This window comes from Theropithecus gelada, chromosome X (genome assembly GCF_003255815.1).
Source record: "Theropithecus gelada isolate Dixy chromosome X, Tgel_1.0, whole genome shotgun sequence".
In the NCBI taxonomy this organism is placed as follows: domain Eukaryota; kingdom Metazoa; phylum Chordata; class Mammalia; order Primates; family Cercopithecidae; genus Theropithecus; species Theropithecus gelada.
In genome coordinates this window covers 113,094,272-113,116,052 of record NC_037689.1, presented here as the reverse complement: position 1 = coordinate 113,116,052, position 21,781 = coordinate 113,094,272, and the positions used below count along the sequence as shown (strand labels likewise).

Below are 21,781 nucleotides of genomic sequence, written 5' to 3'. Positions count from 1 at the left end.
CTCTACATGTGATTAATTTAACCTTAACCATTCCGGTGGTACTTATTTGTGCTCAGCATATGAAAAAATTATAATGGAACATAAAGGAAAAAAACTGAGTGGACTTGTTTATAAATGTATTTGCAAAACGATAGGAATATGCCAATGGACAATAATTTAAATAGAATTTTCAGTGCCTTAATGGAAGTTTCTTTTTTTTTTTTGTTGAGACGGAGTCTCGCTCTGTCGCCCAGGCTGGAGTGCAGTGGCGTGATGTCAGCTCACTGCAAGCTCTGCCTCCCGGGTTCACGCCATTCTCCTGCCTCAGCTTCCCAAGTAGCTGGGACTGCAGATGCCTGCCACCATGCCTGGCTAATTTTTGGTATTTTTAGTAGAGACAGGATTTCACCGTGTTAGCTAGGATGGTCTCGATCTCCTGACCTCATGATCCACCTACCTCAGCTTCCCAAAGTGCTGGGATTACAGGCGTGAGCCTCCGCGCCCTTAATGGAAGTATTATACCACTTGACAAACAAAAATTGGTATGTAAAATTAAGTAAAATGTGTACAAATCCCTAATAAATGCAGAAATATGGATTGCTTGTCATCAGTGTTAAACATTTTCATTTTTATAGCAAATTATGTGTATACTGCTAATGTAAGTAGGGTGGGACCTTTTGCATTAAAATTATCCCTGCATCAGACATCGTCTACATACACAATAACTCATACACACATCTTGGAAATAGTTTTTTTTTTCCTCTGAGACAGATTCTTGCTCTGTCACCCAGGCTAGAGTGCAGTGGCAAGATCTCAGCTCACTGCAACCTCTGCCTCCCGGGTTCAAGCAATTCTCCTGCCTCAGCCTCCCGAGTAGCTGGATTACAGGCACTCACCACCACGCCTGGCTAATTTTTGTATTTTTAGTAGACATGGAGTTTGACCATGTTGGCTAGGCTGGTCTCAAACTCCTGACCTCAAGTGATCCGCCCACCTTGGCCTCCCGAAGTGCTGGGATTATAGGCATGAGCCACCGCGCTCAGCCGGAAATAATTTTTTTTAGCTGAAGTAAGTAATTCTGTGCAGCAGTTAACATGAACCTAAAATATTTGACTAGACATTTACAGTCAATACAAGCAAGGAAATCACTGAGAAACTAAAACTAAAACTTTTATTGAATAACCAAACAAATTGCAATTGCAATAAACATACCTTGTGTTTTTAAAAACATAACTCCCAGTACATTTAAATTTCTCTGTTTCTTTTGCTAGGGTAGACAGACCTACCCTAACAGTTTTATAAGGCAACAGTGAATATATAAATGTATTCAAAATATATTCAGAAGGTTAGCATTACATCTATGCATAGAATATATCCTCTCCTATGGTCTGATTTGAGGAAAGCAGAAAAGTTCAGCTGCCCAAAGATACATCTACCATTTGTCTGCTAAGGACTCTCTGAGGACGGTTTAGGAAGGAGACAGAGTGGGAAGCAGAGATATTCATTATCATAGATTATATATTATCAATTTGGCAATTAGTTGTTAGATTAGCTTGCTTACCAGGTTGGAATGTCCAAGGGAGACAGGACACTAAATCAAAATATTCTAATTGTGGGAAAGGCCCAATAGGAAAGGCTGAGTACATAGGGCTCTTCCAGGGAAAGCAGATCTACAGGGAACAACTTAATGGGACATCTTGGGTAACTGGATGATAGCTTAGAGGACATCAAGTTGAAAGAATATTGATACCATGTATACATTGCCTCCATTCTAGTATTTATGTCTTTGTCCCAATATATGTCTGTTTCAACAAATATATATTAGCCATTAGAATACAGATATATGCTTTTCTAGTTCCACAGAATTCAACACATTGTTCTGATGATTAAGAAGTCACTGTATTTTTACCTGTTGAGTATCTCTGATGTCTCTCTGATTGGCCATGAGATCTCCCTGACTGACCATGAGATCTCTCTCAGTGGCCATGAGATCTCTCTGAGTGACTATGAGATCTCTCTGAGTAGCTATGAGATCTTTCTGAGTGGCTATGAGCTCTCTCTGAGTGGCTATGAGATCTCTCTGAGTGACCAGGAGATCATTCTGAGTGACCACAAGATCTCCCTGGATATGAGATCTCTTGGAGTGACCATGAGATCTCTCTGAGTGACCATGTGATCTCTTTGATTGGCCATGAGATCTCTCAGACTGATCATGAGATCTCTTGGATTGGCTGTGAGATCTCTCAGATTGGGCATGATGTATCTTTAGTTGCCCTTGAGATCTCTCTAAATGATAATAAGATCTCTCTAAGTGGTTTCGGGATCGCTCAGAATGATGATTTTCTTCTGGTTGGCCCTGAGATTCTTCTGATTTGTCCGGATTTCCTTCTGATTGATGCTGATTCCCCTCTGATTGGCCTTGATTCTTCTCTGCTTGGGCCTCATAATTGTCATTGCACTTCTCCTGAAAAGGATCCCAATTATGAAAAACAAATGAAACATATACTTCATGATTTAAGTCATAATGATATATTCTCAAGACCATTTTCATGGGCAACTGTTTCTTTTAGAATTCCACTGTCCTTACTTTTATTTATCAACCAGCTTTTAGAACTTACAGAATAGCTCCATTGTATCATGTCATTGGCACAAAAATGCTATGCAACTAAAACTTTAATAAAATAAAAGTATGGAAAATTAGTTGTTTTATGAGTTTGACTGTATTCTATGGTCATGTTCTACCTACTAATTTCTGAATGTATGTTTTACTAAACAAACAACAGATTCTGCGACTTTGATAGAATATTTTGTAGTGTAAGTCCTTAGGATGAAAAGGAAAGTGTTCAAAATCATATTTACTCTCTGCCTACTCAATGATCATTAAAAAGAAACTATCTTTTCATTATAAATTAATACTTAATTCTAGAGAGAAAGACGAAGTAAGTAAGGGGAAAGGAAGCTGTAAAAAAGCGGAAGGTTGGCTTAATACTATTCAAGTAAATTAGCTTGGCAACAACACAGCCTTTCTACCTTTTCAGTTTTTAAGCCAAAAAGGCAGTGGAGTGAATCAGCCAAATGGAAATAATGAAACCTCTGACAAAACTCTATGATGCTACATAAATGTAAGTGGATAAAGTCATATAGACCATGCTGAGAAATCAAGCTTTCTACTAGTATATGTTGCCTGACAAGCACAACATGCCCTAAATTTGGCATTATGACTTTTTAGTTTAACACTAACAGAAGCTGGATGCAACTGCTAAACAGCAGGGGAGGTACCAGTACAAAAGATATTATGCACAGAAAACTTTTTTAAAAATAAAAGATGTAAAAAATTAGTTGTTTTGCTAAAACATAAAGCTATAGCCACTCTCCAGCTTTTGTACTGAAAAACCTAAATAGGGAGATTGGGTGAAATGCACATGTACCTTTTCTCTTTTCTAAGTGACTGGTGTTGGGAGCACAGTAGGTCAGTAGGAAAGATAGGACTGAGTTCCATCTTCTAAAGACCCATATGTATCCAAGTACCTCTCCAAAGGAGCTTGCAGTCCCTTTTATGAATGTTTATATAAGAAATGTTTTCATCAACTTGTGTACTATATATTTCCTACCTTTGGAAAACAAAGTGCACATTAGTTTTCTTTCCTTATAAACAAGTGAAGCCTTCTATCAAAAGGTTGTGTTGAATAAATACATGGGGTGAACAAATAAAACTGTGTTCCACTGATAATAAGACTAAATCTTGTTGAGTACAAAACTAGCTTAATAGAATTGTAAAGTATTATTGAAAACTGTAATTATTTCAATTTATTGGTAAAATAATTATGCTTAAATTTTAACACATTTCTTTATTGCAGGGTAATTTTCTTTTTCCGGTGAGTTCAGCTATGATAGTCTCAAAAGTTTCGAAAGTATGAATAATAGGATACTTTCCCAGCCTGGGCAACACAGTGAGACCTCATCTCTACAGAAAAGAAAAAAAAAATTCGCAGGGCATGGTGGCACGTGCCTATAGTCCCAGCTACTTGGGAGGCTGTAGTGGAAGGATTACTTGAGCCCAGGAGGTAGAAGGGGCAGTGAGCCATGATCACACCACTACATTCCAGCCTGGGCAACGGAATGAGACCCTGTCTCAAAAAAACAAACAAACAAAAAATAAATAAAAGGAAAAGGATGCTTTCAATTTGAAAATATTGTTTAATATTTATTCTCAGTTTATGCATCTTGGACTGTATCAGAAGGAAGCTCATGTTCTTCTTTCCAAACTTTATAAATAAATCTCCTCATCCTATAAGGCACAGATCATATGCCATCTCTTCCACCAAAGTTTCTCAAGAACCCCAATCAGAATGAATTACTACATCCCCACAATATATAACTTATGCCCTATTATGCACATACTGCATACTGTCTGGCATTACATTTCTTTCCTATCTTTCTCTTCCACCACCGTACAGACTATTTGAAGCAGGCTGTTCTGGTATCATAGTGCCTGCATAGAGTAGGCATTGAATCATCATTTGAACAATTTTTTTTTTTTTTTTTTTTGAGACAGAGTCTCGCTCTGTCACCTGGGCTGGAGTGCAGTGGCGCGATCTCGGCTCACTGCAAGCTCCGCCTCCCGGGTTCACGCCATTCTCCTGCCTCAGCCTCCCGAGTAGCTGGACTACGGGTGCCCACCACAACGCCCGGCTCATTTTTTGTATTTTTAGTAGAGACGGGGTTTCACCGTGTTAGCCAGGATGGTCTCTATCTCCTGACCTCGTGATCCGCCTGCTTCGGCCTCCTAAAGTGCTGGGATTACAGGCGTGAGCCACCGCGCCCGGTCCATTTGAACAATTTAAAATAATCCTTTAAATATTTGAAAATGCAATATGTTTTTCTCCAAAATAAATAGATAAGCAAATAAATAAACATTTGCTTTTACATGATTTGGCAAAAATGATTTAAGCTCCCGGAACTGCCATTTTTGCTAAATGACCACGTAACACCTTAAGAAGAATCAGTTTATAAGCTAGGATGAAACATTAGCACCAATGTTAGCTAGTGAATCTGGATCTGAGCACCTCTCAAATTCCTCTCTATTGACTGGCTCACCTATACGTGGTTAGAGGAAATGGATTCGTACAGGTATAGTCTGTGCCACCTGTTGCTTCTAGAGTATATTTCATATCTGATATCGTCTGACTTCTGACTTTTACAGTTCATTCACAAAGATACTAAAACTCTTTTTATATTATAACTTAAGCTCAAAGCCTCTGTATGAGGACAAATAAAAATGATTACATAGGATTAATGACAATAACTAATAATCTGTTTTGGCATTTCATAAATTCAAAAGTTTTAGTAATGACTGAAAACAGCAAAAATCAAATGTTTTTTAAAATAGTTACAGGGGAAAAATCAACTAACAAACATTGAATTTAAAGTACATTCAAGGCACCATGGAGGAATACCAAGAAACAATCCCTGCTTTCAATAGAATTTAAAGTAAATCATTAATATTAGGAAATATATTAAATGTAGGATTTTTAATATTGGTTAATTCTTGGTAGTTATCTACCTGTTCAATTAAAGGCTGCTCATTTAAAGGGTGTTGTCCAGACTTGAATCCAGAAGGTTCTTGGGATGTTTTTTTATCATGATTTCTTTCCTCAGAGTTGCTTCTGAATCTTGAGTAGCCTTTGAAAAAAAAATATTTTCTGTATTTTCAAGTAGTAAATTCAACGTATCTCTCAGAGAAGTATTATCTCTGATCTCATTTTTTTAAAGCTATGCACTGGGTTTTGCAAAACTTTTGATATTTCATTACTCTGGTATTATCTGGGAGTCTCACTGAATTCTAGAACAGTCTTTGCCATACTATTTCAATTTGCATACCTTAATAGGGTAGTCTTCTCAGTATATAATACCTCAATTTTGGTTTCATATGCCACCAAAGTTGGGACATACTGTCTGAAATTAAATGAAAGAATACTCCAGTAGAAAAAGGAGAGATGGAGAGAAACTGTCTGCTTTGTATTAATCATGTGAATATTTGTCTCAATTGTCTGCTTTGTTTGGATAAACAAACAAAGACAGTAGAAAACCCATCAAAGAATATCTCCAAAAGGCTCACAAAGATCAATTTTGTGATGACTGGTTAGGCACATAAGAATGGGCCATGTTACCCTTTTTGGCTGCTCTGCCCCTGTAATAACTACCATCATTTCTCTTCTCTTCTCAGAACATATTGAGCCACTGAAGATTCACACAAGAACTGAAATGAAGCTGCAGAGGCAACTGTTGGCGCTTATAGTAATCACGATGTCAAAATGGTTCCAATCTGTTGACTAGATTATGAAGACCTTTAATTGTTGAAAAGACTTCTGTATCGTGGCAATCTGTAGCACATTCATATTAAAAAATGCACACTGCACTTACCAATGAGGTTAGGTATACAGAGGACATTTGTCATGTTCTACCCTACTCTTTTTGTCTTACAACATTTGTATTTTCAAAATGTGGATGCCATAGTGTTCAGATTATTGACTATGCTCTTAACCCTCCTTTATTGCCTCCTAAAAGCAGAACTGGACCAACCAACCCAGGCTTGTAAACAAGTACAAAATATCTCTCAGCTCATATGGTTACTTTTCTTATCCCACTCTCCATTAGGGAAATAATTCTTATAAATTAAAATAAATTTGTATTCATATGACATGGCATAAATTCTTACCAACTCTGTATAAGTCCATGCCCAGAAAAAATAAAACAAGCAATATAATGCAACTTTAGAACAATATTGTGAATTCTTGATTTTACTTACCTAGTTATTCACAAATATTTCAGACTCTTTTTACCATGTGTGACTATTTTCAGCATACTTTACCTCTCTGATGGCAATATCCATGAGTATTTGATTGCTGTCTTGAAGACGATTCCTTTTTACTATGGTTCTGTCTTTTACTCTTTTCTTCTTTTTCAGCATTTGTCCCTTCTAACTCTTTATAGATTATAATGTCATCTATATTAGAAAATACATAAAAAAATCAATAAAATGGCAAAAACCAAATAATAATGTCTCAAGTGAATAATCTATATCCTATCTCATGATATTTCAGAATACCTAAAAACTGGTATCCCTAAAACATGATAATAAAATAATAATAATAAATTTGTTAAACTGTAACAAAGGTCAATCAATACCGACATCTTAGGGTTTGCTGGAATAAGAAAGAAAAATTCCTGTTAGATTTATGGTAACTTTATTTACGCAAAGGCAAAATACTTTCACACTGCAATAGCTCAGGGGGGATATCATCTAAATAAATGATTTTACTAAATGTTATTTCAGTGTCACAGAAATATAGAGCAATAGAGTCATTAAGTTGCTGAATAAATAAATGTAAATCAGTAATTAAATGTAAAGTGATAGACCATTAAATGTCTATCTGATTAAATGTAAGTAATAGACAATTAGTTACATGTATATTATCAAAAAGTAACAAAGAAAAAGGAAGTGACAAAAGTAAGAAAGTGGTGATGGAAGTTCACAGGAGACACCACAGAAGTGAGGAACTTAGATTATTGTAGCAGCAGGAAGCAATCAGACTTGACTCTGTAGTCAGGCATGTACTTACACGTACTCAGGCAGAGAGCACTTACATGGCATAATTTAAAGAATGGGAGACAGGTACAACTTGCTCTAAAATATCTCTCCTAACATCTAGAATGGAAGAGTCTACAGGTGGGATGCTCTATCAGTGGATAAAACTATACTCATGTCAAGGCATCTTTAGAAATAAGCACAAGCCCCCACACCTTCCAGAAGCTACACTCAGGAAGAAGGGGGGGGAAAAAAAAAGGACAAGCTAGGTATTTGGAAAAAACTGGAGATTCTAAAAGAAAAGAAGAGCTGAAAAGGGTACAAAAGAGGCAGTTGGGTGACACAGATTAATCACTCCTTTTTTATTTTGCTTAGTACTAGTCCTGCCTCAGGTCTCTAAATATCTGATTCTGGGATAGGGAGCAAGATGGCAGAATAGAAGCCTCCACCAATTGTCCCCCCAGCAAGGACACAAATTTAACAACTATCTACACAGAAAAAACACCTTCATAAAAACCAAAAATCACGTGAGCACTCATAGTAACTGGTTTTGACTTCATATCACTGAAAGAGGCACAGAAGAGACAGAAAAAACAGTCCTGAATCGCCAATGCCACCCCTCCCCCACCCCCGGCAGCAATGGCATGGTGGTGCCAAGAGCATCTCTGGGCACTGGGGGAGGAAGAACACAGCGATCGTGAGGCATTGAATTTAGTGCTGTCCTGTTAGAGCAGAAAGGAAAACGACCAAACTCACCTGACACCTGCCCATTGGAAGGAAGATTTAAACTAGCCCCAGTCAGAGAGGAATCACCCATCCCGGCAGCCCGAGCATGAGTTCCCACAAACCTCTCCATCAAGGGCTACAGTGCTCTGGATCTCCAAGAAAACCTGAAAGGCAGTCTAGGCCAAGCTTTTCTAACCCGCGGCCTGCAGGCCGCACACAGCCCAGGACGGTTTTGAATGCAGCCCGACACAAATTCGTAAACTTTCTTAAAACATTATGAGATTTTTTTTGCAATTTTTTTTTTTTTAGCTCATCAGCTATTGTTAATGTTAGTGTATTTTATGTGTGGCTCAAGACAATTATTCTTTCAGTGTGGCCCAGAGAAGCCAAAAGATTGGAAACACCTGGTCTAGGCAATAAGGGCTGCAACTCTCAGGCAAGCCTTAGTGCTGAACTGGGCCAACAGAGTGTGGACTTGGGGGGCCACACGACATACTGAGACACCAGCTGGGGCAGCCAAGGGAGTGGTGGCATCGCCCCTCCCCTAACCCCAGGCTGGACAGCTCACAGCTCCAAAAGAGACCCCTTCCTTCCACTTGAGAAGAGAGGGAAGAGTGGGGAGGACTTTCTCTTACATCTTGGATACTAGCTCAGCCACAGCAGGCTAGGGCACCGGTTAGAGTTATGAGGTTCCTGTTTCAGGCTCTAGCTCCTGGACCACATTTCTAGACATACCCTAGGCCAGAAGGGAACCGACTGCCTTGAAGGAAAGGACTCAGCCCTGGCAGAATTCATCAACTGTTAACTGAAAAGCTCTTGGGCACTGAATAACTAGCAGCAATACCCAGGTACTATGTTGAGGGCCTTGGGTGAGCCTCTGAGACTTGCTGGCTTCAGGTACCAGCACAGCCACAGAAGGGTAGAGCACCAAGTGGGCTCTTGGAATCCCTGATTCCAGGACTTGACTCTTGGATAACACTTCTGGAACTGCCCTAGGCCAGAGGGGAGCTCACTGCTCTGAAGGGTGAGTCTCAGACCAGGCAGCATTCATCGCAAAGTGACTTAAGAGCCCCTGAGTCTTAAGGGAACATCTATGGTAGTCCACAGTAAACAATACTCTTCCTGGCCTAGGATGACTGGTTACGGGGTGAGGCTCCTCTGCCTTTAGAAAGGGAAGGGAAGAGTGGGAAGGACTGCATTTTGTGGTATGAGTGCCAGCTCAGCCATAATACAATAGAACACCAGGTAGACTTCTAAGGTTTTTGACTCTAGGTCCTGGTCCCAGATGTCACTTCTGGACCCACCTCGGGCTTGGGGGACCTTGCCACCCTGAAGGAAAGGACACAGGCCTGGTTGGTTTTGCCACTGGCTGATTGTAGAGCTCCAGAGCCTTGAGCAAGCTAGGCAGTAGCCAGGAGTATTTGCAGCAGACCTTGGGTGAGACCCAGAGCTGTGCTGGCTTCGGGTCTGACCCAGTGCAGTCATAGTGGTGGTGGCCACAGGGGTGCTTGTGTCACTCCACCCCAGCTCTGGGTGGCTCAGAACAGAGACACTCTGTTTGTTTAGGAGAAAATAAGGGAAAAGAACAAGAGGCTCTGCCTGGTGATCCAGAGAATTCTCCCAGATCCTGTCCAAAACCATCAAGGCGGTACCTCTATGAGTCTGCAAGAACCACAGCATTACTGGGCTTGGGATGTCCCCTAAAGTAGAAACTGCTCAGATCACAACACTGAAGTCTTTTCAAATATCTGGAAAGCCTTCCCAAAAAGGATGAGTACAAAGAAGCCCAGACAGTAAAGACTACAATAAATACCTAACCCTTCAATGCCCAGACACTGAAGAACATCTACTAGTATCAGTAGGTTCCAGGAAAACATGACCTCACCAAATGAACTAAATAAGGCACTAAGGACGAGTCCTGGAAAAACAGAGATATGTGACTTTTCAGACAGAGAATTCCAAATAGCTGTGTTGAGAAAACTCAAATAAATTCAAGCAAACACAGAAGGAATTCAGAATTCTATCAGATAAATGTAACAAAGAGATAGAAATGATTAAAAAGTGTCAAGCAGAAATTCTGGAACTGGAAAAATGCAATTGGCATACTGAAGAATGCATCAGTCCTTTAATAACAGAATGAATCTGGTAGAAGAATTAGTGAGCTTGAAGAAAGGCTATTTGAAAATGTACAATCAGAGGAGACAAAAGAAAACAAACAAACAATGAAACATACCTACAGGATCTAGAAAACAGCCTCAAAATGGCAAATCTGAGAGTTATTGGCTTTAAAGAGGATGTAGAGAAAGAGATAGGGGTAGAACATTTATTCAACGGGGCTGGGAGTGGTGGCTCACGGGTGGATCACTTGATGTCAGGAGTTTAAGAACAGCCTGGCCAACATGGTTAAACACCACCTCTACAAAAATTAGCTGGGTGTGGTGGTGCGCACCTGTAATACCAGCTACTTGGGAGGCTGAGGCAGGAGAATTGTTTGAACCTGTGAGGCTGAGGTTGCAGTGAGCTGAGATTACGCCACTGCTCTCCAGCCTGAGCTACAGAGCAACCCTCTGTCAAAAAAAAAAAAAGAAAAAAGAAAGAAAAAAAATAGTTCTCAAACCTAGAGAAAGATATCAATATCCAAGTACAAGAAGGTTATAGAACACTAAGCATATTTAACCCAAAGAAGACTACCTCAAGGCATTTAATAATCAGACTCTTAAAGGTCAAGGATAAAGAAAGGATCCTAAAAGCAGCAAGAGAAAAGAAACAAATAACAAACAACAGAGCTCTAATATGTCTGGCAGCAACCCCTTCAGTGGAAACCTTACAAGTCAGGAGAGAGTGGGCTGATATATTTAAAGTGCTGAAAGGAAAAACTTTACCCTAGAATAGCGTACCCAGTGAGAATATCCTTCAAACATGAAGGAGAAATAAAAAGTTTCACAGACAAACAAAAGCTGAGGGATTTCATCAACACCAGACCTGTCCTACAAAAAAGGCTAAAGGGAGTGCTTCAACCAGGAAGAAAAGACATTAATGAGTAGTAACTCATCATCTGAGGGTATAAAACTCACGGGTAATAGTAAGTACACAGAAAAACACAGAATATTAAAATACTGTAACTGTGGTGTATAAACTACTCTCATCCTAAGTAGTAAACGATGAACCAATAAAAAATAATAACTACAACAACTTTTCAGTACATAGGCAGTACAATAAAATACAAATAGAAAGAATGAATAAGACCTACTATTTGATAGCACAACAGGGTGACTATAGTCAATAATAACTATATATTTTAAAATAAAGAGTGTAATAATTGGATTGTTTGTAACTCGAAGGATGAATGCTTAAGAGGATGGATAATCTCTATGATGTGCTTATTTCACATTGCAATTACATGCATGCCTGTATCAAAACATCTCATGTACCCCATAAATATATACACCTACTATATACCCACAAAAATTACAAATAAATAAAAATTAAAATAATAAGAAAAAAATGTGATTCTGATTTTCTTTGAAAAGGCTGACATCTCCTGGAATTACAGATGTGAACTACCATACCCGGCCTAAAACTTATTTTTTAAAAAATGTTTTTGAATTATCCACATCCTGGAATGTGTTGCCGGATTTTTTTTTTTTAAGTGAAATCATATGTAATTTTAATTCTTAGACTTTGTAATTCCAGAGACCACCATTTGATTTGTTGGATTGTAATGGAATTGGGTAGATCTCACCAGCTACAATTTAGAGATGAAATCAAATTGCTGCTCAGCCTTTCATATTGAAGAGAAAGCAAATGCCTATGAACCTGGGTAAGCTGTGTAAATGCCCTTCCAACATAGGCTATGAGGTTATGAAGAAAGCGTCCTTAATACTACAGTATTTTTCCAGATTCTCATGTCCTTTTCCTTAGTTCTCAGAATACATCATTATAAAGACATGGGGCTTTGTTCATTCTGCTCTCTGTAATGATATTCTCCACCGAATCCACCTAGAGAACACTTAGCCAATCTCTCAAGGAGAGACATTTGATTCAGGCCTCACCAAAGAGCCTTAAATTTGAATTCTTGATATACTTAGTCTCAGAAATAAACTGTCAGGACTGAAGAAAGACAGTATTCCTCACACAGTTTAAAACTGATTGCACTGCTTGAGACGCCATATGAATAATTACGTTTTTATTTAAATTGTGTAATTTTCTTGTGAAAAGCATACTTATATTGCATTTTATTTTACAGTGGGTTGAAAGCACTATTTTACATTTATAAACATGGAAAATGAACCACAATTTTTGTTTTGCCATTTTTTAAATATTTAAAATGCTGGAAACCTCAAAAAATGTAAGTGACTTAGGTTCTTCTCAATTTCTGAAAAATTCTGACTATACATACTTCTAGAATACTTAAAACAATGTATAATTGCACATATTTACTTAGCTGTCTCTGCAACTAGATTAGGAGGTACTTGAGAAGAGACCACTGTTCATTTATTAGTGTACTAAGTGCCTAGCACAGAATACAGAGTGGATAATCCATATTTGTGAATTCGTGGTCCAATATATCTAGCAGGCAGAAAAAATTCTTTTCTTTCTAACTACAACACTTTTGCATGTCTCTTTTAGGTAAAAGTAATGAACAGAGGAGTGGAGTTCCTATTAAGTTCTTGCTGTTACCAGTTCGAATTTTGGTCTTCTTTTTGCCTTTTATTTGTTTAAAAAAAAAAAAAAAAAAGACTCTAATACCTTTTGGGTATGTTTACTGAGCACAAAAACAAAAATTCATTTGTAGAGCCTTTTCCTACTTTAGCATGTACTACAATGGAAGTAAAAACCTTGCATCCAACATACTACTGCTTTTCTAAAGCATGTGTTTAGTTATATAAAAACAAAGATATGTATTGTTAAAAAGTATTATTTTCACTGAGAAAAACATGGGGAAATTTATCAGGAAAAAGTATGGCTTTCTCATTACACCGTAGAAAGCAACATGTATTTGTTACTTATTGTGTATTTTTCTTGCCTGCAAACTGCAAGGGCCTCAGCCTGGCGCCGTGGCTCACAGCTGTAATCCCAGCACTTTGGGAGGCCAAGGCGAGAAGATTCCTCGAGCCCAGGAGTTCGAGACCAGCCTGGGCAACATGGTGAAACTCTGTCTCTACCAAAGAAAATACAAAAATGAGCCAGGTGTGGTGGTGCACACCTAGGGTCCCAGCTACTCTAGGGGCAAAGGTGGGAGGATTGCTTGAGCCTGGGAGGTCCAGGCTGCAGTGAGCTGTGATTGCGCCACTGCACTCCAGCCTCAGCGACAGAGACCCTGTCTCAAAAAATTAAATAAAAATAAAAATAAAATAAATTGCAAGGGCCTGTGATGACTAGTCGAAAGTTTGCTGTTCCTCCTGACATGATCAAAACTGGGATTCTCATCTGTCTAAAAAGGTATAAATATGGATATAGAGAACCAACATTTAAAACATGGATACACAGAACCAGCGTTTAAAAGGATAAAACAATGACTTCAAGATTTTTAACAACTCAGTGACTATGAGGTCTTACAGTTATACTTAATCTCCAGCTAACCTACCAAATTCAACTCAACGTCTTTCCTCAGCCTTTCAAATAACTGAACTAATCTTTCCCAAAGCAGACTCTCCAGTATCCTTCCAGCTGTAATCGTCTACTAAAATATAAGTGCCTCCTAAGTCTGTTTACTTCACTATTATTCAAGTTACACGACACCACCTCCTCTCTCAGTCTCCCAGAGACTTAGGCGAGCTGTTTAAACCCCATCTTTCACCTGGATGGTTTTTAATCTCTTTCATGACTACTGCATCTCTGAAGTTTGATAACAAAATCCTGAGAGGAGAGGTAATTTCTCCAGCTTGCCAAATTGCTGGCTACGCAAAAGGGAGGGTTTAGGCCCACTTTCCGGGGCACATATAGCAAATATTTACTCAGCTTTATCCACGTCAGGCAGCATACTTTGTGAACATTACCTGTATTATCTCATTTAATCTTCACCAACTCTATGATGTAGATTTTATTCAGATCAGGAAACTCAGGCCCCAAGAGATGGAGCAACTTGCACAAGGTCACACAACGACTGCATTTTTGGGACCAAGCCACTCTGCAACTATGGCCCTTATTTCCCTGAATTTTGAGATAAACCCATTGCTTTAGCTATTTATCAGTTTTGTTTTTTCTTTTCTGTTAGCAGTTGCAAAAATGTCAGTGAAATCAACACAAAGAAAAGTGCAGGAAGCATGAAGTTTTAACTCAGTGCTATAAATTTCCTTCAGTTCTGGGTTTTTCTTCCTTCAAGGTCCCAGTGACAAGGCAGGACCTAGAGTGAGGTAAGTGAGGAATTCACTTCAGGCACAAAATTCAAGGAGGCCCCCCAAAACTCAGTAATCAAGATTGAAATATCTTAACACAATATTTTCTTTCTTTCTTTTTTTTTTTTTTTTTTTTTTTTGAGACAGAGTCTAGTTCTGTAACCCATGCTGGAGTGCAGTGGCGCAATCTCGGCTCACTGCAACCTCGGCCTCCCGGGTTCAAGCAATTCTCCTGTCTCAGCCTCCCGAGTAGCTGGGACTACAGGCACCCACGACCACGCCCAGCTAATTTTTGTATTTCTAGTAGAGACAGGATTTCACCATGTTGGCCAGGGTGGTCTCGAACTCCTGACCTCAGGTCATCCACCTGCCTCTCAGCCTCCCAAAGAGCTAGGATTATAGGCGTGAGCCACCGAGCCCAGCCTCACAATATTTTCAAAAATAAAAATCAATGCAAAACCAATCCGTGACGAACAAAATATCAAACTTTTTTTTGAAAAGATAGGATCAAAAGCTGGACGTGGTGGCTCACACCTGTAATCCTAGCACTTTGGGAGGTCAAGGTGGGTGAATCGCTGGAGCCCAGAAGTCAAGACCAGTCTAGGCAATATAGGGAGAACCTGTCTCTACAAAACTACAAAAAAATTAGCTGGGCGTGGTGGCACACGCCTATATCCCAGCTACTTGGGAGGCTGAGGTGGGAGGACTGCCTAAGCCCAGGAAGTCGAGGCTGCAGTGAGCTGTGATCATGCCACTGCACTCCAGCCTGGGTAACAGAGTGAGATTCCATTAAAAAAACAAAGACCAGATCAGACCCTGTACTTGCACAGCTCTCCTTCACTTGCTTCACCCTAGTTCTTAAGTGAAGAAAACTTTATTTACAAAAACAGGTGGCCAGAAAGATGGCTGTAGTTTGTCCATTTAATTTTTTAAATATTTCATTAAAATATTAATTATCCCTATTAATGAATTTTTTTTTGTGACTCCTTGAACTTTATACTCGAAGCAAGTGCCTCATTTACCTCGCTTTAACCCAGCCCTGGCCAGTGACCAAATATTATTTTTAAAGTCATTTTAATGCCACAAAATATTTCAGAACTTGTGATGAAGTTGAGGTGGGGGAAAGTAGCAGTATGGGATCAACAGGGACCATGTCTTAGAAGAGGAAATTGATACCGGTCTTGAAATAGATTGCTTAAACACCTTAAAGACAACAACAACAAAAAATACTTAGTTACTTTTCATGGTCATTCCTCCTCAGAAATAAAGTGGGAGGCAGGTAAATTCTTCAACCTCATAAGGGCATCTACAAAAACCCAACCAAAGGTAACATGATTAATGGTGAAAAACGGAAAACTTTTCTCCCTAAGATCAGAAACAAGTCAAAGATGTCCAATCTCACCACATCTAATTAACGTTTTGCTAGAAATTCTATCCAGAGCAATTAGTCAAAAAGAACAAAAGACAAGCAGATTACAAAAAAGTAAAACTATCTCTGTTCTCAGATATCATGATCTTGTATGTAGAAATTCCTAAAGATACACACACACACACACACACACGGAGATTAGCACTAATGAACACGCTCAGCAAGGTTGCAGGATACAAGATCTATATGCAAAAATTAATTCTATTTATATATACCAGCAATTAACTATCCAAAAATGAAATTAAGAAAGCAATTCCACCAAGAAGAGCTTTCAATGGAGGAAAATTAGTCTTTTTAACAAGTAGTGCTGGAACAATTAGACATCAAAATGCAATATAATGAAGTTGGCTCTTAACTCACCCCATATACAAGAATGAACTCAAAATGGATCAAAGATGTAAATGTAAGAGTTAAAACTAGAAAACTCTCAGAAGGAAACAAGGGTATATCTTCATGATTTTCTAGAAATGACTCCAAAGCATGAACAACAACAAAAAACAGATAAATTGTATTTTATCAGAATCTGAAACTTCAGGACTTCAAAGGACACTATAAAGAAAGTTTAGGCCGGGGGAGGTGGCTCATGCCTGTAATCCCAGCACTATGTGAGGCCGAGGCAAGCGTATCACTTGAGGTCAGGAGTTCAAGACCAGCCTAACCTCTGCCTCCCGCGATTACAGGCATGAGCCACAGTGCCCCTCTTCATTTCACTACTTTTTTTTTTTTTTTTTTTTTTTTTTGAGATGGAGTCTCACTCTGGCACCCAGGCTGGAGTGCAGTGCTGCGATCTCAACTCACTGGAGCCTCCACCTCCCGGGTTCAAGCAATTCTCCTGCCTCAGCCTCCCACATAGCTGGGACTACAGGCACACAACACCATGCCCAGCTAATTTTTGTATTTTTAGTACAGATGGGGTTTCACCATGTTGGCCAGGCTGGTCTCGAACTCCTGGCCTCAAGTAAGCCACCCACCTCAGCCTCCCAAACTGCTGGGATTACAGGAATGAGCCACCAAGCCCAGCCAAACTTCTTCATTTCTATGGTACACTCTCCCTCCACTTATCCTGCCCCTTTTAAAGTTCAGCCCTCCCTGCTCTGCTCCCCTACCCTCATCTCTAAGGTGAACCCTTTTTCCACTGTTCCATCCATTTCTAAGGTCCGCCCTCCTTGTTCCTGCTTCTCCTCGCTCCACCCCTGCACTTCCACATTGAAGCTCAGCTCCCACTGCTCTGCCTCTCCCTCTCTCATTTCTAAAGTGGCCCCTGGCCAGGCGCGGTGGCTCAGGCCCACAATCCCAGCATTTTGGGAGGCCAAGCCGGGAGGATTGTTTGAGGCCAGGAGTTCGAGACCAGCCTGGGCAACATAAGGAGACCCATTCTCTACAAAAATTTAAAAATTAGGTAGGTGTGGTGGCAAGCACCTGTGGTTCCACTTCCTCTAGAGGCTGAGGTGGTAGGATCACTTGATTGAGCCTGAGAGCTTGAGGCCACAGTGAGCCGTGATCGTGCCACTACACTCCAGCCCAGACAACAGTCCCTGACCTTGTCTCAAAAACAACTAACTAGGCTGGGGGCGGTGGCTCACGCCTGTAATTGCAGGACTTTGGGAGGCCGAGGGGGGCATATCACTTGAGACCAGGAGACCAGTCTGGGCAACATGGTGAAACCTCGTTCTACTAATACAAAAAAACAAAAACAAAAACAAAAAACAACCTAGACGGGTGTGGTGGCATGTGCCTGTAGTCCCAGCTACTCGGGCGGCTGAGGTGGGAGGATCGCTTGACGCCAGGGGGTGGAGGTTGCAGTGAGCCAAGATGATGCCACTGCACACCTGCTTGAGAAACAGAGCAAGCCCCTGTTTCACACACAGACACACAAACCTAAATAAATAAAGTAGGCCTTTTCTGTTTTGTCCTCCTTCCCCCATTTCTACAGTTTCCTTCTTCCGTGCTCTGATGCCCCTCTCCATTTCTAAAGTCAGCTTCCATCCTCTACTCAGCTCTGCTCACTCCCTATCTGGCTTGGAAAGTCTATTCCCTCCCCTCTTCCCCATTTCTAAGGTGGATAATAGCAGAGGAACTGGTCCGAGTAAAATTCACTTTTTCTGGGTTTGGTGCAAATGGAGGAGGTTAGGGGCATTGATAAAGGATTTATTTTTTCTAAGGTTCCACTCTCCGTGTAGAGGTCTCAAGTTAGAGACTAGAGAGTGCCTGCAAAGAAAGGCGATCCAGAGCGAATAACCACTAGCCAACAAGCAAATAAACGCACCAACCACCCCTTCCAACAAAGCAGATACACCAACCCACCAACAACTCTTGGCACTACCACGCTGGAATCCCTAGCAAAATAGCCTGAGGCTTGCTCCTCCGGGCCCTGGAATCTAGTAATTTAGGACATCCGCTTGGACTGAGAAGAGCACTTGGCCCCATGTGTTTGAAGGAGGCCAGTAATTAGGTATCAATTCTTAGGAGAGTAAAATACACGGAAATGGTCTATTTTCTCCGCCTGCCCCTTTCAGCAATCCTTAATCCCCACGCACTTTTTGTCAGCCTCCCTCAGAGTTCCCCACCTGAAAGGAGAGGGCTGGAGGTGAGGAGAAGAAGAGGAGAGGAGGGATAGGGGCCCGGCAGGTGCGGAGATGCCCTGAGGGGGAAGCCTCTCCTCGAAGCGGTGTGCTCCTCCCGACGCCACTTCTAGTCAGCGGTATGCCGAGGTCTTGCACTCAAGACCAGTGAGCCCAAACTAGTGGGGACTGGGATCCGAGATCTACATACCTAGAGACATATCTAGGAAGTTAACCTTTTTCCGACTGGGACGATTTGGCGACACTTTTTCAGGAACTGTTAGCTTCTGAAACGAAGCCATCTCCTCTGTATCATGGCGTCACACTCCGAGCTCAGGCGCGTGTACCGCCCCCTCACCGCGCGGGAGGAGCACGGTGGGCTAACCTGATCCTCCAATCATAGCCTCTTCCTTTGCTGTTGCTAAGCCCCAAGGGGTGGAGCTTGGCGTATACCTCTCACCAAGTCTCCTATCAGGAGCTTGGCTCACTAGAAAAAAAAAAAAAAGGAAAGACCCGCCCATCTCCCACTGCATACCCCTTTCTAAAAATATTGTCTCCACCCAGAACACTACCTAGTTGGCTACAAGTTTCTAGTGTATGTGGTGTTCCGACCCTTGCCTTTCACAGTTCCTAGAACCCATTTCTCCTCTTTGCTGTTGGCATTCATGGGGAATAAAACCTTATATTCTTGGCTTAATGGGCTGGTGCTCTGCTTCTCTCAAATTCCAAGAGCGAGCCCAAATTTACATCTAGGGAGGATTCACAGGCTTGCAATGCCACATGCTTTCTTTTCTTTCTTTTCTTTTCTTTCTTTCTTTCTTTCTCTGTTTCTTTCTTTCATCTTTCATTCTTTCTTTCCTCTTTTTTTTTTTTTTTTTTTTTTTTTTACTGAGACAATCTCTCTCTGTCGCCCAGGCTGGAGTGAAGTGGTGCCATCTCCATTCACCGCAACCTCTGCCTCTCAGATTCAAGTGATTCTCCCACCTCAGCCTCCCAAGTAGCTGAGATAACAGGAGTGTGCCACCACGCTTGGCTAATTTTTGTATTTTTAGTAGAGATGGAGTTTCACCATGTTGGCCAGGCTGGTCTCCTGGGCTCAAGTGATCCACCCGTCTCGGCTACCCTCATACCACCGTGCCCACACTTTCCCTCCCTCCCTCCCTCTTTCTTCTTCCTACTTTCTTTCTTTCCATCCACCTCGGCCTCCCTCCCTCACCACACCTGGCTATTTCTTTTCCTTCTTTCCTTCCTTCCTTCCTTCGTTCCTTCCTTCCTTCCTTTCTTTTTTTTCTTTCCCTCTTTCTCTCCCTTCCTTCCTTCCTTCCTTCCTCCCTCCCTCCCTCCCTTCCTTCTTCCTAACTTCTTTTTTTCCACCCGCCTCGGCCTCCCTCCCTCACCACACCCGGCTATTTCTTTTCCTTCCTTCCTCTTTCTTTCTTCCTTCCTTCTCTTTCTTCCTTTCTTCCTTCCTTCCTTGTTAGCTTCCTTCCTTTTTTCCTTCCTTCCTTCCTTTCTTTCTTTTCTTTTTTCTTTCTTTCCTGGATCTGTTGCCCAGGTTGGCATGTCTTAACCTCCCAGGCTCCTCTCGGGCTGTAGAGATGGGGATCTCACCATGTTGGCCAAGCTGATCTTAAACTCCTGGCCTCAAGCAATCCTCCCACCTTGGCCTCCCAAAGTGTTGGGATTACAGGCATGACCCACCATACCCGACCTGCCACATGCTGTTCGATGGCCTTAAAGTTGTGTCCATGACATTTCTTAAGAAAAATGTAATTGTTCCTGTTATCACCTAATACTGCTCAATCAAACGCTGTTTTAAAATGTTAGAGAAATCTTGTCACTGGCTCTTCAGTAGAAATAAAGATAAAATTAATACATTTTCAAAGCTGAAAATACATTCAAGCTATTACAGAAGCCACAACATAAACAAATGTCTGAAGAGATTTTGAAAAATGTAAATTATTTAACTATTTATTGCATTTAAGTAAATGCTTCACACCTAAGACCTACAGATTAATAAATCTTTTTCTCCATGCATATACAATTGGCTGAAGACAATAAATGCCTGCAAAATATTAATTTAGGTGCTGTAATTTAGTCTGTCAACAAATACTGAGCTCCTGCTGTGTTAGGTTCTGAGGATGTAGGTATGTACAAAATGTATTTGGGATTGAAAGGAGAAAATTCACCTAAGGAATCAAGAAAAAATTATTTAAATCCTGAAAAATTAGGGGATAATTGTAGGGGTGAGAATGGTATTTCTTGGCAGAGGAAGTAGCACTACTAACACACTGTGGAAAGTTCTGTTAATTCTGTGCGGTGGGTACTGAGAGATGAGTCTAAAGAGATCAACAGATATTAGATCATGGAGTGACTTTTATAATACATTATGCTAATGGTTTGGGGCTTTTTTTCTGTCAGATTTATTTTTCTGTCAGGCATGAAGTGAGAATGAAAAAGCATCAAAGATAGAACCCCAAGAAAATTAGAAAGAATATTGAGTAGAAAATATCAGAGAGATATGGGTAGAATCAGGAAAGAAGTATTCATTTATTAAGGGAGAGCTCCAGGAGAAACTGACAGGTCCATCTTGTCAAGGGTTGATGGAAGGTCAAATGAGCTAAGAACTGATTAATTCATTAAATTTAGTAATTGTGAGATCTGGTTTTTACCTTCTGCAGATTTCTAGCAGGCTATAAACTGATAAATAACTAATTTTTTTTAAACAAACACATATAGCATTTACTATCTGCCAGGCCTTGTTCTGAGAGCTTTACAAATATTCAATAATTTAGTCTTCACAATAACCCCATGAGAAATAATATCTCCTTTTACCGGCAAGGAAAAGAAGGCACAAAGACATTTAAAAAATTGCCCAAGGACACAGAGCTAGTAAATGTTGGAATTACATTGAAACTCATGCAGTTCAGCTCTAAAAATCATGCCTGTAACTCCTACCTTTACACAAGGTAGTATAGGGTGTGTTTTTTTTTAATGGAAGATATTAAATTAAACATGCTTGTAGGTCATGAGAAAGGAGCTAGCAAAGAGAGACACATTAAAAATAAAGAAAAGGGAGGCCGGTCTAGTGGCTAACACCTGTAGTCCCAGCACTTTAGGAGGCCAAGACAGGCAGATCACTTGAGGTCAGGACTTCCAG

General features: G+C 40.5%; 1 protein-coding gene across 1 annotated transcript; it reads right to left on the bottom strand.

Annotated features, from left to right (window-relative positions):
• Window positions 1-1,865: 1,865 nt before the first annotated feature.
• On the bottom strand, window positions 1,866-18,964 carry LUZP4 (leucine zipper protein 4). The gene is made up of 4 exons (XM_025373300.1): window positions 18,833-18,964; window positions 6,851-6,985; window positions 5,543-5,661; window positions 1,866-2,443 (listed from the first exon to the last, which is right to left on the bottom strand). Exons 1-4 carry the CDS (start codon window positions 18,921-18,923, stop codon window positions 1,874-1,876), a joined length of 915 nt encoding a protein of 304 aa, XP_025229085.1. The 5' UTR covers window positions 18,924-18,964; the 3' UTR covers window positions 1,866-1,873.
• Window positions 18,965-21,781: the final 2,817 nt, after the last annotated feature.

Bases quoted from the DNA above. Each gene is read 5' to 3' on its own strand.
- LUZP4 (XM_025373300.1), bottom strand. From the start codon at position 18,923: ATGGCTTCGTTTCAGAAGCTAACAGTTCCTGAAAAAGTGTCGCCAAAT. The intron at 5,662-6,850 runs GTAAAGTATGCT...TTTTTTTCAAAG, and splicing joins TGGATATTGCCATCAGAGAG to GCTACTCAAGATTCAGAAGC. The intron at 2,444-5,542 runs GTAGATAACTAC...GATCCTTTTCAG, and splicing joins AGCAGCCTTTAATTGAACAG to GAGAAGTGCAATGACAATTA.